The sequence below is a fragment of the Calonectris borealis genome, chromosome 5 (assembly GCF_964195595.1).
Source record: "Calonectris borealis chromosome 5, bCalBor7.hap1.2, whole genome shotgun sequence".
Taxonomy (NCBI): Eukaryota; Metazoa; Chordata; class Aves; order Procellariiformes; family Procellariidae; genus Calonectris; species Calonectris borealis.
In genome coordinates, this window is record NC_134316.1 from 17,545,325 (window position 1) to 17,562,232 (window position 16,908).

At 34.7% G+C, this 16,908-nt stretch overlaps 1 protein-coding gene across 2 annotated transcripts in view; it reads right to left on the reverse strand.

Moving 5' to 3' along the window:
• The window catches only part of PPP4R4 (protein phosphatase 4 regulatory subunit 4), an 86,037-nt gene that overhangs the window by 30,615 nt on the left and 38,514 nt on the right, over nt 1–16,908 (reverse strand). For both annotated transcript variants that reach the window (XM_075151184.1, XM_075151183.1), the window contains 5 exons: nt 10,923–11,070; nt 10,163–10,236; nt 7,910–8,016; nt 5,266–5,373; nt 540–661 (listed from right to left, as the gene is read on the reverse strand). In XM_075151184.1, coding sequence (XP_075007285.1) covers nt 540–661; nt 5,266–5,373; nt 7,910–8,016; nt 10,163–10,236; nt 10,923–11,070 — 559 coding nt within the window. The remainder of the gene's footprint in view (nt 1–539; nt 662–5,265; nt 5,374–7,909; nt 8,017–10,162; nt 10,237–10,922; nt 11,071–16,908) is intronic.

The following is a 16,908-nucleotide window of genomic DNA, read 5'->3' on the forward strand; positions in this document are numbered from 1 at the left end:
TTCCAAAATTTACAAATGTATTTGACATATAACACTAGATGTTAAAACCTACAAGATTTACTGATATACACACAAATATCATATCATTGCCCCAGTCGGGGCTCTTCAGCTTGAAAGCAGGCTGCAGTCTGTAGTTAGGACTAGCTTTACTTCAGTTAAGAGGCAAAAACTAGTTAACAGCAAAAAAACCACAAGCAATGGCATCTGTTGAGCTAACATTTTGTATTCTGTGTATTGACAGCATTAAGTAAATACTAACAACCCAATATTCCTTTCACTTATACAGTAATTTTACTCATTCCATTTAGCCACATTACATTAGAAACTTGGGATAAGATAACTGATTTCATGGACAGCTGGTTCACCTTCCTTAAAACTTACTACGTATAAAGCACTGCAAGACATGAAAGGATAAAACAATAAACAAAATAAAATCAGAAATGTCTGGAATGCAGACAGAACAAAACGCATTTAAGTACATTTGTAAGATGCATTAAAGCATTAAGAACTGGGCTAGTAAGCCTAAATTAAATTCTTACCTGCATCAAACATATCGAGCAGATTCACTAATGTCTCAAAAGCTGCAAGACGTACGCTGCTGCCCTCATCTCTTGCCAGTTCTACTAACTCAGGAAGCACCGCAGTTTTTGTTAGTTCTGTCCTGCAAAGTGAGGCAAGCAGTCAAAAGAAAACATATAATGAAACAATATTGCCACCACAAAACAGAATTCTTCCTTGAAATACTCATTTAGATATTTTTTGGATAGTCAAGAAAGAAAAATAGACAAAGTTGTGAGGAAATGAAAATTAAACAAAAACTTCCAGTGAATCTCAGGACTTTCTTCTTTGTCAGGCAAAGAAACATGCAAGTTTAAAATGCAAAACTTCATCACTAAAAAAGCATTCAAATTAGCTCGAAATAAATCAGAGAAAATGCAGTCTGAAAAAACTTGAAGGAGTCCAGCTACTTCAGTGTCACTAAGAAAACTCTTCTGATCAAATATGCAGAAACTGCTCAATGCCATGGTCCAAAGCCAAAAATTATTAAATATGAGTCATGTTGGATTCAAGTGTCTGGAAATCTTATGCTTCAAAGATGAGCCTTCTTTACAGAGGGTAAGTAACTCTTGCTCAGAGAAAATGCAGTTTCCCAACTAGTCCAAACACTAGCTTTTAGGCTTGTTTTAAAGTAGTAAAGAAAGGGTTCTGCTTGTCTCTTTTTGCCTTGGTAATTACTAGAACTATCTGCATGTGTAACAGTCCTGACAACTTGAATCTATACATTGGCAGCAGATTGCTGTATTAGGGACTGCCTTAGAAATCAGAGTTTAATCAGAGAGGTGACTAAGGAGGAGTGAAATACTCTTGACGTAGAAACATTTGCGCAGTAAGGTGCCTGGCTTAAGTAAAATGAAAAGAGATTCTCTTCTTGGAGCAAAAGTATAGCTACTGTAGAAACTATCAACCAGCATAATTTCCCATGTCCCGGTGTGTAACTGATTCTTGACTGCTCTAAAAGATTAGAAAGATTTTTCTGCAGTCCTACTATCAACAAGAACTGGGAAGACATGCCCAGTATTTCTGCTTTTTTTTTCCCATCATGCTCATTTTTTTATTTATAGTAGTCAAGATTTCTAGTGTTTGAATTTGTCTCCATTTGAGCTAAGAAGCCCACTTAGTCCTGTTCTCATGTACGAGCTCTTGGTCTGCTCATCAATGAGTGAAAACTGTTGTAAGCACCACATCTCAAGAATAGGACCTCACCAATTTATAATAGCCAGGGATATGGCCCTCAATGTTTATACTGCCCAAAACATAAAACTGCAGGGAAACACTCTGATAAAATTACACTATGTGAGCATTAACCAAGATGACAAAATCAAAAATATGCTTGACACTTTGAGAAACTGCGTACGAAGAACTTATCATTATCATTGTCATTTCAATCACAGTTTTTAGTACAAAACTAATCACAACCTCCAGGATGACAGATTTTTACTGAAATAAAAATGCCCAAAATACCCCTTCCAATTAGACTAACCAAGTAACAGCTGTCCCTTTTGTAAATCAATATGAACAATAATACTTTCAAATCTTTATAATCAGCATCAAAGTGATTTGCACCTTAGAGTTTATTATTGGTGCCAGCAAATCAAGATGTAGCTTAACAGTATTCTTCCAAACAGATGATTAATCATTCATATAAAATTATGAGAAAATGACATGATATCATTCAGTGGTAACATCACTAAATAATAAAAATAAGCATTGGGACTGTTGTCACATTATGCCTTCAAAATTTACTTTAAAATGTGCTTTCTGTTTATTTAATTGCCTTCATTTTCCTACTACCTATTCATCCTCAACATGAAACACTGCAATAGTTTATATACCGAAAATACCGACAGTTCACCATTTCTTATGAGAAGAAATTTAAAGATTAAAGCATCTAAATCATTGGGAAGGGACTAGGCAAAAACCTCAGAAAGAAAACAGAGTATATGGATACATTAATGCTAAAAATAAAAGTTGGGGAGGAAAGAATTAAAGAAAAATGCACAGAACAGACCACTAATTGATAACTATGTATTTAGCCCTATTAAACCACTATTCTAAGGCTGGGTAAACTGCCAGTAATACTGTCATTTGCTACTACATAACACCTATCTTAAGACTTTCAGGTCCCAGGTATAATAAATGTAATTTAGTTAATTTTAAAGACTCTAAACAGAATGAAGAAAATTTTATTTCCTTTCCAAAATGGTCACTTATTAGTATAAGATATAGCCACCTTGTTACAAATGAAAACAACTTTTTTGCTCCTTCTTTCACACTGCTTAGTATACATTGAACTTAAACAGCATTTGGAGGAAAAGCGAGGAAAACGACACAAATGCACACATTTAGTTCTTATTTTAACACCTGGTTGTACGTATACCTATCTTAAATGTAAAATAAAACTGCTGAAAGCAAATTCACACAGATTCACACAAATTGTGAGTGCTTCCTAAAGGCTACCACCAAAACCATTTTCTGCTTCTCAATAGACTGAGCCATGAGGCAAGGAAATCTCTACACTGTACATTTTTAAAACATAAAAAATGTTTCAGTAATATCTGAAAGGAATATTATCTAACTATATGTGTACCCTAGATAAGAATTATTTTACTCAGAATAACGTACGCTATTTTAAAAAAAATTTATTTTGCTGTATTATGTGTCACAAATCATTTTCAAAGCCAAATTCATATGATTACTTCTCAGCTCTTGACTATAGCAGAGGTTAACTGAGAGTGTTAGAGGAATCCATGGAAATGCAGACAGCATCTCAAATAAGACACCAAAAACATCTCATGGGATTGAGCAATAACAAATGAGAAAAGAGGAAGGAAGGTCATCGAGATAGACAAGAACATACGGCATAGGAAGAGTCAGGGCAGAGAAGGATAGGACTACATCCTAAATCAAGGCCCAGAAATCGGGGCGGGGGGGAAGAAAGAAAAAAAAAGAAAGGAAAAAAAAAAAGAAAGGAAAAAAAAGAAAGAAAAGAAAAAAAGAAAGAAAAAAATGCTTTCCAAATCTGTTTCTGTGGATTTCCATTTTGGTGGCATCAAAAATCTTCAAACTAATATGACAGTTGGAACCATCCCTCCCTTCAATACTCGATAGTTACGGAAAGAAAAAAAACCTGATCACTCCCTGAAGATAAACAGAATCCTCTCTTTCACTCATCTTTAATGTCCCATTAAACAGAATTCAATTTTAAGATACATAAAGATACGTGAAATACATGCATACAGTAAAAACAAATGCAAGCTCAAATTATTCAGTAATTCAGTTTAGTAAAATGTGTGTTAAATTTTCAGTTTTACAAATATCAACAATATCAATAAATACTATCTTTCTTTAAGAAGAAGTTTAAGAATCACAAATTCTTTTAAATTCAAAGCCATTCAATACGGAAAATGTTAAAATTGTTTACCGTGCTAACCTACGTTTTGTTATAAAAGAAAATAAGTACAAAATCAAATGGGTAACTTCACTGAGATGAGTAATATTGTGTTTTACATGATTCACATCCTCTGAACTTTTGCAGGACAAGGAGCTTGCAGAAGAGGTGCCTAAAGCACATATATAAAATTATTTTATACGTAATAAAGACAAGTTTATCTACAAGTCTAGACATTACTATCCTGCATGACCTTACCAAAACAAAGTTAAATTTAGTACATGACAGTAATGCTTAATTCTTGCTGTGAATATTCATTCCCTATATCTGAATAAGCTAAAACACTGCCTGAACATACACTTTTCCAGTATTCCATGGCTGAGAGGTAAATCACATTGCTTCAGGAATTTCTAGTGTTTTGGTTTTGTTTGTTTTTTTTTAAATAACTCAGAATCTAAATCACAACTTAATTCTCCATTTAAAAAAAAAAATCATTCTACAGCCACAGGAAGGCATGTTTTCTGCAAACACCAGTACTAACAAATTGAAGTGCATATTTATCGTATCTTTCAAATTACATTTCAGTTTCAGCCTCGTTCTTGAATTTGTCCATAAATTCACAATTTTAAAAGCCAGCGGGACTCTTAAGATCTAATCTATCCTTGCTGTATAATGCAGGGCAGGGAATCTTACTAGATAACTTTTTCAAGTCTGTAAGAAAAGTTACTGCTTTTTTTCCTTCCTGACACAGTAACAGGTGGACAGATCTGGCATTTTAAAATATTTGCTCACTCAAAGACCAATCCTGGGTGAGTAGTTAACATGTTCTATTTATTAAAACGAAAGTTCCAGACTTTTTCTATTCCTGTATGTGCAATATTGAAAGTCTTCAAGCTTAGAGTGAAAGTTGATATTGAACTGAAATTTGCTTACAAAACACATTTTGCCTTTCGCAAAAAAACGCACAGTAATTATTAGAAACTGCTAATACTTGCCATAATCTTCTTCCATTTAAATAAGCCCAATGACATGAATGGATAATTGAGATGACCTCAAGAAGCTATAGATGAACTCATTTACAAAAAAATGTTGTTTGTATGGTTCAGCAATTTTACTATCAGAGAGAAACAAAAATCTGAAAATGGAAAAGAGACAACTGCCAACAGCCAATTCCTAAGAACACATCTGTACACTACAAATTCATTATTAATTATGCATGAATTAAGTTAGAAATCTTAAAAGGAGTTTGTAGGTTACTAATAAATATTTTAGAGAAAGATTTTGTGTTTAGAAGCAGTTATGCAAATTGTACTTACCCTATTCCTTGAGCTATATGTTCCAGTTGCCGACACATGCAAGTTCTAACTTCATATTCCACATCCTGGCACAGTGATTTTACCAATGGAAGAATCTCTCTTTTAATACTAAAAATGTAAACACTTTTTATTAATATACAAAACAAGAATATATAAAATCCACTCTGTAGCACTCAAATTTTACTCATATATTACTTATAATGGTAATATTTTTTAAACTAATTTATGACATATGGTAAATGATTTTTCTGAGGATTTGCACTTATAAAAGAATACTGTACATCAGACACAAATATGTGCTATAAAGAAACAGAAAAAGGATTATTTACAGTCATTATGATTTGCTCATATTTCATCTATTTTTTTTAAACTATAAAAATAGTAGGTAGGCTTAGAGATGCTGTCTTCATTTAATAACCATCTTCAGTACAGTTTTTGAACAGCCACTGTAAGAATACAAAGAATTCTATAAATGGAAGTGCAAATCCCAATTAATTGTCACTAATACCACATCCTTGGTATGCACGTATCAGCTAAGAGATATTTGGGAAGAAAGTAGAAAAAGAATTTAAGATTAAAGGCTTCAGTACTGCAATGTCTTTATGCAAGTAGACCCAAGAATTCATGTTAAATCAACAGCAGATACAAAATAACGATTTTGAATTCTAAAAGCACATACCACAAGTTGGCAGAATCAGCCATTGTGTTTCCTTTCACTGCCCAAGATGCTGTCATGAGTATTCATAAAATATCTCTATCCAAATCCTTATGTTGTTGCAAAACTCAAGTGAAATAATATGAAGCCACAGACAAGCAAATTTTCAAGCCAGCTTGCACAGCCTCCACTCATCCCAGTGAAAATTAATTTACTTCTTACTGCAAAATTTGGCCTGAAGTTTCAAAAATTGTATAAAGTCTTGGGAGTTTGGCATTTTAGAATACTCTGAACTATGGACTAGTTCCAAAAAAGACTTGTGTTTAACTAGCTGTTGGAACAGAGGGTAGAAAAACTAATGTTCTATTCCAAGTTCGGGACTTTTTCAATACCCTATAAAATAACCTGGGAGTCAGGTGAAATACAAAAGAAAGGTTTTTAATTATAGTATAAATTTTATGAAGAAAAATGGTGCCATTCTGAAGAAGAATGTGAAGATATGCTTATATATTGCCTACTCCTGAGGCCAGACATGTTCCCCAAGCCTATTCCAAGACCGCTCCTGCAAGGGGAATGAGAGTGTGTCATGACTCTTGCTCAGCCTGTCACATTCTAAACCTGTGGATCCAGGTCTTTTTTCAGCCCTCTGAACTGCCCTCAGAGCCCTCTACCAGAGGATCACTATGTCCCAGAAAATTCTCAGCCATCTTCTTAACATGTAGCTTTTGTACAGAAATGGTGCTACTACCTCTTAACTGAAATGTGGGATTTCCTATTTCTGAACAGCAAGGAATCATATTAAAGAAACACAGCAAAAGAAGATATGATCATTTGAACTTATTATGGCTAATAATATTATAATTTCTTACAAGATTCCAAGTGATCTGGAAATTCGCTTTATTTTCTTGAGAATGTAACATCAAATAAATAAAAGCAAGTGTGATTCTGTCAGAATTCTACAAATTTTGAAGATAAAGATTTGAAGGCTTTGGTAACGTTCTCAAAAAATACTACTTTACCATGCTCATTAACTTTTGCACATCCAACAAGTGTAGTCTACATAGCAAAAGAAGGTGTAGATAGCTTCCTTCTGGTTGCTTCTAGTTCTTTTTTATTGAAGAAAAAAATCGTAATTTAAAGAAATTTATTCCTAAATGTCTTGTCATATGGTCCTGTTGTTCATCTTTTCTGTTATGCTGAATTCTTGCATTTTGGGGCAGATCAAAATCATTATTAGAGCGGACTTCCTCAGCTAGGCACGGTTTCTGTGCATTTAGTAGCCCTCACTGGATTTCTTTTGTAATGTAAAATCGCATGTGGCCAAATGCCTATTCCATGGATAGGAAACACATTTGATGAAATAGTCCTACTATCATAAGACTGGATAAACTGTCCAAAGAATGTACCATACCAACTGCTTTGGGCAGGTAAATTGTTCGGATTTACTTTCATCATTGCTTCCCTCTTCTGCACCAGTGTCCAAACCCACAGACACTGAATCTAAGAGCTGGATAATATCAGGCAACAACAGTGGCTCCTGATACATCTCCATATAATTAGGGATAAAAAAAAACTATAGCCACATGTTATATTTAGTTAGACAAATAAAAAGTTAGGAACAGGATTTTTCTCTTTATGACATGAAACTCTAAGGTGATGAAGCTGTAAATTGCAAAGAAATCCACTGTTTGGCTTATTTCCTAGTAAGAAAAACAAAACAGAAGAATGACATGAAAATGGTACCCATTCAAACCTGTGGAAGAACATACAAACTGAAGTTATAAACTAATGAACATCAGCAAGTCTGAATATGCTAGTTACACAATGAACACTTTTTTATTATTAAAAAATAACCAGACAAAAAGATCTGTAAAAAGAAAGCATTTAATTTTTGCAATAAAGTCTACTTTTCTTGTAGTAATTTTTGCCCACTAACAGACAAATACTGGTATATACTGTGGAATGAAAATATATGTACAGTCTACTTACATATGAGCTTCAAATTTGTTAGCTAATTTTCCCATGATTTTACAACTAACTAAGCGGGACTGAAGTGTTTGAGAAAGCTGTGCTTTGGAAACAAGTGGATTCAGGATCTATATAAAAGAAAAAAGAAGAAATGTGAACAGAAGAAATGTGAGCAGTAAATACTGTATTCCCCTTCTTAAAAAAAAAAATTTAGAAAAACATATTCCAAATGTCATCTACCCCTTTCATGGAATTGATCGGTACTAACAATAATAATGACGATGTTCATTAACAGTCTATTGGAAACCTGTATTTAATATTCAGTGCTAATTATAGCACATTAAACCCATATCTTGGCCCAAATAGCAGTTTATGATTCACATCACAGCCACAGTTTTACATCTGTCTATGTGTGTCTTTATTTTGAGACTAAGTTGTATATGAATATTTATAGCTATTAGCTGATAATTTTCACAAAAGTTGTTAAATATGTTCCTGCACAAGGAAAAAAAAATGCAGAGAAAGGAAAAGAAAGCCTCTCTGAGGCCTCCCTTTCTCGTAAGTTTTCCCAGGAAACACCACTTCTGATGTAACGTTTTGAGGCAACGATCCCTCTTGATTACGCATACTTTGGGGATCTGTAGGGAGAGGTTTCATTTCCTTACAGATGCAGAAAACCTGCATCCTTATTGGAGCTCTGCTGTCATTTGTTGGATCACCTCTATGGTGCCAGAAACAAACTAAGGCAGGCCTGCAGAACACCATATTTAGATACATTACTTTTTACCCAGAAATAATCACAGAAATCCAGGTGCCAGGCCAAGAGGAACATTACAGAGAGGTATCTCCTGTAGTCTGCCACAGTTCCTCATTCAATCTCTTTTGCAGAGCTCCACAAAAGGATAATACACAGGGCAGAAAAGTCCAACAAAATTCTAAAAGCATTTTTCTCCTCCTCTTACCAGCTGAAATTTTGAGGTAAGAGAATCTTACCACTGTAAGGACAAATAGATCACCCCGACTAGAATTAGTACATAAGGTATGCTTCTAACTGTAACACTGCATAAAGAAACATATCATTAGTTACCTACAAAACTGTATATTACTTATTTGGTCTTTGAACAGCAAACACACCATGTCTAGTAATGCTAACTCCAATTACTGACCTAGACACAGTCTCTCCCATGAAGTGGCCATTGCCAGAACAGGATACTGGGTTAGGCTGACCTTTGGTGTGACACACACACCTTTCCTTATGTCCTTGAAACCTATGATTGTCCTATGATTTTAACTTACAAAAAAAATTAAAAACTAGAATATTCCAGGTTTTCTGATACAAAGATCCTCCAAGTAACACAAAAGGCCCCTTTTCAGATTCAGGTTTCTGTATAGCTGCTGAATCAACACTGCATTATCAGTTGTGATCTTCCCGAAGCAAATTTTTGTGGAAACTTATAAATGTGTTCCTAGAGACAAATCAGGGGAGAAACTCCACCTTGTTTAAATGGCATCTTTAAAATTACATTACAATTAGATTTTGGAGGTGACTAGAATAATTTCTCCTTTTTTTTTTCCAATCTAACTTGTCATCCTTTTGAAGTTTATTTTTTAAACAGTGCTGGACTTCAATTACCCACTAATTTTAATTAGTATTTTTATACTACACAAACGATAATACATTTAAATCTCCATATTGTTTTAAATTATAAACACAGTAAAATATGCCTGCTGCAAAGCTTTTCAACTTAACAATGTAATCTGAATACTCAAAACAAAACTGAATAAATTAGCTGAGTAAAGAGGAGTGACAGATTTCCTTCCTCTTTCTTGAGCTACACAGTGAAAAATTAAGAGTGTTTGCAGGGCATTAGGTTTTTGGTACATCAAGAACAACTGAAATACAAACTGAAATGGATCTAAAGCATCAGTCCCATTTAGCAGAAATCAGAATTTTAGTCCAGTGGCAAAAAAATGTAGTTCTTTCATGAAGACACAGATGAGGTACTATCCTCAGTAAACCAAAACAGGATACATGAAGACATGTTACTAAGAATACTAAGTGAAGTGGAAGTGTTACAGTAAATAGTCTTTATTTGCTGAAGAACAGTAGAATTTTTTAAGGTGACCTTCCTGTCTCAGCTTTTAGCACATTGCTCTCTTACACAAGTACAGAATTGCCACAAATCTTACTGAAATGAATGAGACTTGCAGCGAACTACAATCTTACAAAATATTATTAATTTGTTGTTAGGTTAAGTGGGAGAATATTATTACCTCATGTCTGATAGTCTCTTTTGGTAAAGCTTCTATTACAGCAAGAAGAGTTTCCAGCCATGCATTGCTGACACCTGTTAGAAAGAAATGGGTTATATGTTATGTTGCACATATAACAAATAACAAAACACACATCAGTTTTACAAAATTAGTTCTCATTTTTTAAACTCATCTCTTCAAGGAGCTATATACCTAAAAGCCACTAAATTAACATTCAAGACTTCAAACACTCATTAAGAAGTCGGCTAGGTGAGAAGCAAATTCTATCCCCATTTCTTTTACCTTTTGAATTCTGGTAGAGGAAAATAATTATCTTGTTTGTTTTGAAAAAAACGATTTCCCTCATTTAGAAGCATATTCTTTTCTTATATCCACTGAAACTTTCTAGTTTTTCAATAGGCCCTTTTTTCTATATCCTAAAAATAGTGTTGAAGAAGTTACAAAAAACTAATCATTACAGAAGAAACGTCAACAATTCTCCCTCTATTTTCTCAGCCACAGAACTCTGGTACTTCAGTAGAAGCTTGGACTCAGTAACAACTTTGGGATTTAGTCCTTCAGACAAAGTGGGTTTGTTTGCTTCAATCAGAATTACATTTAAATATCAGTATGGTCAGCACGCAAAAATCTTTTCATTCATGCAAGTCTAGATACAAAATCACAGTGACTGCACTCACTGCTTTACACAGTATTTTACAGTCACTAAGGAAGCAAAATATATAGAAGTAATCAGTCATCAGCATAGTTGTACAGCCTTGACCTGCATCTCTGTGTTCCAGGTTCTGGAGAATGATGTGTAGGAAGGAGTGTGAGTACGTATGAATGGACACCGACTCCTCTTGCAGAACAGTCAAAAATGAAACAGCAGCTGTTAACTGCATTTCCACTCCTGCAACATGAAGCACCTCCTGTATAATTACAAATTATATCAATTTAGAGCATGAGGCAGAAATAAACTGAATGAACACTCAAATTTTTACATTCACTTTTAAGAATGAATATGCAACAACCTGGGTAAACTACAAAATTGGCTGTAAAATTATTTTCTCTTAACAGCCATTACTTGCAGATATTAAAATTGCTTATATTATAGCATGAACCTTTTAAGAAAAATAAAGTTAATTGTAATATTTTTGTACTTTAAGTTTCATCAATGTGTATGTGTGGATTTTTTGACTTTACAAAATGAGAGGTAAAAACAGACCAGCCAACAATTGCACGTCTGCTGTTTATGCACATGAATAAAAAAGAAATATTTCATTCAGCCAGTGAGAGATACTAAAATAGCAGAAGGCAATTTAAATTTCGTCCCTTGCCAACTGACATAGAACATAAATGAAAATGTGTGTGTGTGTATATATATATATATATAGTCTTAAGAATGAAGCAAGATGTACTAGAATATTTATGTAGGTAACAGCATTTACTAGTACTTAGCTTTAACATATGAGAATATAATTAATTAGGCTGTCTTTAAAAGCATCAATTCAAAATTTAAACAAAGAGAATATGGGAATTAAATATTACTAAATTTTTTGAATGAAACAGAAAGGAAATTTAAATTTCAGATTTACACTCATGCCAAAGAGCTTGCAGGATGCAATCTATGACATAGTATTCATTGTAAGTATGTACAGATCTATCAGCTAGGTGAATATTCCATTTGTTTATTTCTCTAAACGTATCTATCTCACGAGAAGATAAAGTGCATTATTCTACTACTAAAGCATTACACTCATTTTACAAATGATTCCAAACTCAGTAAGCGTTTAAAGCCCATACTTCCTATTTAACACTTTATATGTGTGGGTTTGATTCTTTTTTTAAAGTGCTTGAGATTAACAGTGTTTTCTCAGTTCACATATCAAAAATCAACAATAAACTGATATTTTAATTTTTAAAAAAAATCAGCCTAGATCAGATGAAGAAAATATCCATTATGCACCTAAGTATTATGTAGCAGAGGAATTTTGCTGACAAAATACAGTTTGCAGAGAACATCTGAGAAATTATTTAGTAGACTTTGCTTACTTCAAAGCAAAACAAGAAGTTTTCATCACACAAATGTCAACCAGTTTGTGTGTGCAAATGTGTAATTTTTAGTTTATCTGATTTCAAAGAGAACCATTATTTATCCCTCAACAGCTTTACAGTTTACAGCTGTGTATATTTGTAACAGCATTCTCTGTGCTCCTGCTCCCCTAAATGAAAAAAAGAAATAGCATTGTGCAGCTTACCAATCAAAATGTGATAAAATATTTGCATTCAATAGCCATGGAAACATGTAATCTCCACGGCCTATCTCTGTCCTTGTTCCTCCATTGTTATTACAACGGCCACAGCCAAGAATAAGGACACCTACCAATTTTGTAATTTGAATGTTTCTGGGTTCAGAATACCCGTACATACTGTTCTGGGATTTTGGCTTACACTTGTTCAAAAAATATCCCCAAAACAATCAAAAGAACTATCTACACACTACAGATGCTAAGACACCACTGCAGACCAGAACATAATGGACCTGAATTCAATTTTACGTACGTATTCATTCTGCACGCAATGCAAACAGGGTTACTTACCATCAAATAAAGTTTCCAAATAGTCTCCTCCACAGATCCACACAACTCTGGATAATCATGTGTGAGAACACATTCTCTGGATGTGCCTCCTCATGGACCTCGGGAGACATTGAAATGTAAATTTCTAGATTGCTTACACACCTGCCTGCATTGATGTTTGCACTCTGTACAGTTCCACATATGAAAATGTATGGGTCTCCTCTTCTCATTCCAATTGCACTGAATTCAAGTTGAGTGACTTAAATTTACTTAATATAAATTTATTTATTTAGAAAGTAATGTATTTTTCTATACATGGATCCTCCACAGACTCTCACTCTGGAGGAAAAAAGCTTTTCCTGTCTGTCTTATTCAGACAAGTGTATTTAATGGAATTTAAGGGTATTAGCACGTCTTGAACTATCCTAACGTCTACAAGTTAAAGTCAGGCATCAAAACTTGCAAAATTTAGAAAGCCTGGCTTATTCCATTAATTGGAAAACAGAAAATTCACCTCTGGTTTAATGCACTTTATGTCCTGCAGCAACAGAATTCTCTTGAAAGAACACTGCAAGCAGAAACATAGTCAATTGTTTTAGTAACTGTGTTGATATGACAGAAATCTTCATTTAGGACTAGAAAGACACAGAAATAATGGAGATTACAGAAACTCAAAGATACAATGAGGATGGACCTTAAAATCAATGTTAGGTATAAGACAGGGTGAAAATCACCCCACCTCTTCTTAAACTATAAAATCAACTAGGAAAAAAGAAAAGATTTCAAGGGGAGACTGATATATTCGGAAAATAAGTAACTGTGAAAATGAGTTGGAACTAATCAGACAGCACCAAATATGGCTTGATGTACACTCTTCAACAACAACAGCCATAGTCTTCTGCAATCACAGCATTTGGAAAAATCTCCTATTAGTCAATCAGATAGATACCTACGTCTCCCTCCACTGCTTCTGACGGCAGTGCCCTAGGATGGAAAACAGTGGAAAATACTACTAACATCATCTGAAAGGAGCCACTTGGTGCACAACAAGAAATGCTAAGAAAAATGTCTCAGCTTTCCCTAAATCTGCATTTCAATGACTTCCAAGGTTCATGAGGAGGTGCATGCAGAAATCCAGAGAGTGGGGATCTCTACGCAAAAGAACCCATACAAGGATGCCACTTCCATTTTAACTGTAGAATTTTAAAAAATATTTCATAATCTCATTCCTACGTTAACAATTAAATGATATATAAATATAAAACACATATTTGTTTTATTAGCATAACCAAAATACTGACACCCAATTTAATCATTACTTAGATCTGGCATATTTGTTGACGTATTGTATGTTTGATTTTGCTCATCTCAGACCTAAAACACTTATGTTAAATATATAAAGGGTCTTTGACATAATTTTAATTTAATTAGGTTATAAGGAATGATAAGCAATTTGCAAATATCCATTTCTATATTTATTTATAAAAGTAACCAGGTTTATCAATTTCTCACAAGTGAAATAAAAATTTGTAATGTATCCAGCCAGAACATTCCTTGCATTTATTTCTTCCTGCATCCGTTTTATCCTCAGCTCTAATAAAAACAGTATTTATTTTCACTTTTGGGTTTCTGCAAGTATGCTAAATAAGTACACTGGTTTCCCTACCCAGTTACATGGTGACAATATTTTCAGATCAATAGCCCCTGAAACTACTATACAACTCATTTTTCATGTGCAAATTTGAATTCACAAATGTTTTTTCCCAATCTACAGAAGGGAAACTAAGTGCAGTAATTTAATTCAGATTATTTCCCTGCAATGCCAGACTACATTTGCAAGACTAATCGCAGTTGAGTTCTATTATGCCTTTATAGATTATAACAGTTTCCATTTAATGGTCAGGACTATTCCTCCAATAAAAACAAAGATAAGAAAAAAAAATAGGTCAAGTGCTTAATGATGCCAAATACAGTTTTGCAGTTAAAAGTGCAGTGAACATGGGTACAACAGAACTCTTCTTCTATTACAGATTAAATAAATATTAGATAACAGAGCACCACTGAAGAACCTGCTTTATAAAAGTATAGCCACAGAAAGAAATTTAACCCATATACATTCCAGAAAGTTTTAATTTATTAAGCTTAAACCTGAAAGGAACACTTTGATTTAGATTGACCTCATTATATTTCACTCTTTTACCTCTGCCTTGAGCCCATTAACTTAAGTTTCATTTAATTTATCATCTAGGAAGGCATTCAGTTTGGATTTCAATGACACTGCAAGATAAAAAACACACTACTTTTCTCAGTTATTCGCTCAAAGATTGATCAGATTTGTTATTAAAATTGTCTGCTTCATTTTTAATATTTCTGTCTTCAATTCCTCTTTTTCTTCATTTACTGTTTTCAGTTGAATGTCCTTTAATATTACGCAGGAAGATACTTTTACAAAGTAATTAAGTACCACCTGATCTAAACACACTGAGCTCCAACACCCACCACACAAATGTTTTCCAGGCCCCAGGCCCTGATCATGCTAACGATCATCCTTTGAAATTTCTTCTCCATTCCTATATAAAAAACCTAAGACTAGAATTAAAAACTGTATTCCCATATTAGACCTTTTATTAAAGACAAAGAGGCGAAGACTACCACTTCTCCACACCCTGACAAATAAGGGTAAAAAAACCCCAGCACTTCTTATTACTCTTTCATTTCAGGAAGGACTCTGCTCTCAAAGCAGAAACACCAGAGACAAAATTGGATACAGTATGTTAAATGGAAAATTAAAAAAAACTTTTCTTGAAGCCAGCAGGTTGGTTTAGGAAAGAATGCATTATAAATGTCAGAATAACTGCAGAAACTTGGTGTAAGTTAAAGGGTTTCCAATTACTTTGCAACTTCAAGTCATTCTTTTTCTCAAAGCATTTTTTTAATACACATATATATATTTAAACAAAATGCCTATTGATCTGCATCATATAGCACAGAACATGATAACTAGCAGTACTTTAATGCTTTCTAAACAATCTGTCAGTCTATACTAGTCCTCAGTTCTGAGGACAGCTACTTCTTGGCCATTTGCTGAGTTTAAATAATCAGACAAAAGTTGGAACAGCTCCTCCTAAGAAATAGGAGTCTCCTGGGATCACAGAAGTTTCAGGAGATAATATGAAGTTGAAAAGTGATGTCTGATATTCACAGAATCACAGAATGGTTGAGGCTGGAAGGGTCTTCTGGAGGTCATTTTGTCCAATCCCCCGGCTCCTTCAGGGCCACCTAGAGCCAGAACATGTCCAGACAGCTTCTGAATACCTCCAGGGAGGGAGACTCCATAACCTCTCCGGGCAACCCATGCCAGCGCTCAGTCACCCTCACAGTGAAAAAGTGTTTCCTGACATTCAGAGGGAACCTCCTGTGTTTCAGTTTGTGCCCACTGCCTCTTCCCCTGTCATTGGGCACCACTGAAAAGAGCCTGTCCTCTTTGCATCCTCCTTTCAGATATTTATATACATTGGTAAGATCTCCTCCAAGCCTTTTCTTCTGCAGGCTGAACTGTCTCAGCCCTCTCAGCCTTTCCTCATAGAAGAGATGCTCCAGTCCCTTAATCCTCTTCATGGCCCTTCATTGTACTCTCTGCAGTATGTGCATGTCTCTCTTGTACCAGGGAGCCCAGAACTGGACACAGTGCTCCAGGTGTAGTAGAATAGAAGGTGGAGTAGAAGGGAAGGGTCACCTTCCTTGAACTGCTGGCAATGTTTTGGCTAATGCAGCCCAGGATGCCTTCCAGTAGGGGCACATTGCTGGCTCATGTTCAACTTGGTGTCCACCAGGACCCCCTTGTCCTTTTCTGCAAAGCTGCTTTCCAGCTGAGCGGCCCCCAGCATGGGGGGGGCATTCCATCAGTGCATGGAATATTGCTGAGTACATCTACCACATGGAACCTACGACTGCATGTAGGGCTTGCATTTAAATATCCTACAGAAGAATATTTGCTAAGTAATCATGTTGAGGACTACATACATATTTGTTCCTCATCTTTCAGTCAATCAATTCATAACAAATAAGTAGAATGTAATTCATTACATTAGTTTTTCACAAATACTGAGTTGTCCCTTGAGCAGCCTCTTTCTTAAGATCAGGAGTCAGAGGGAGGATTCAGTTTAAGACCAATTCCGCAGGCAGTAA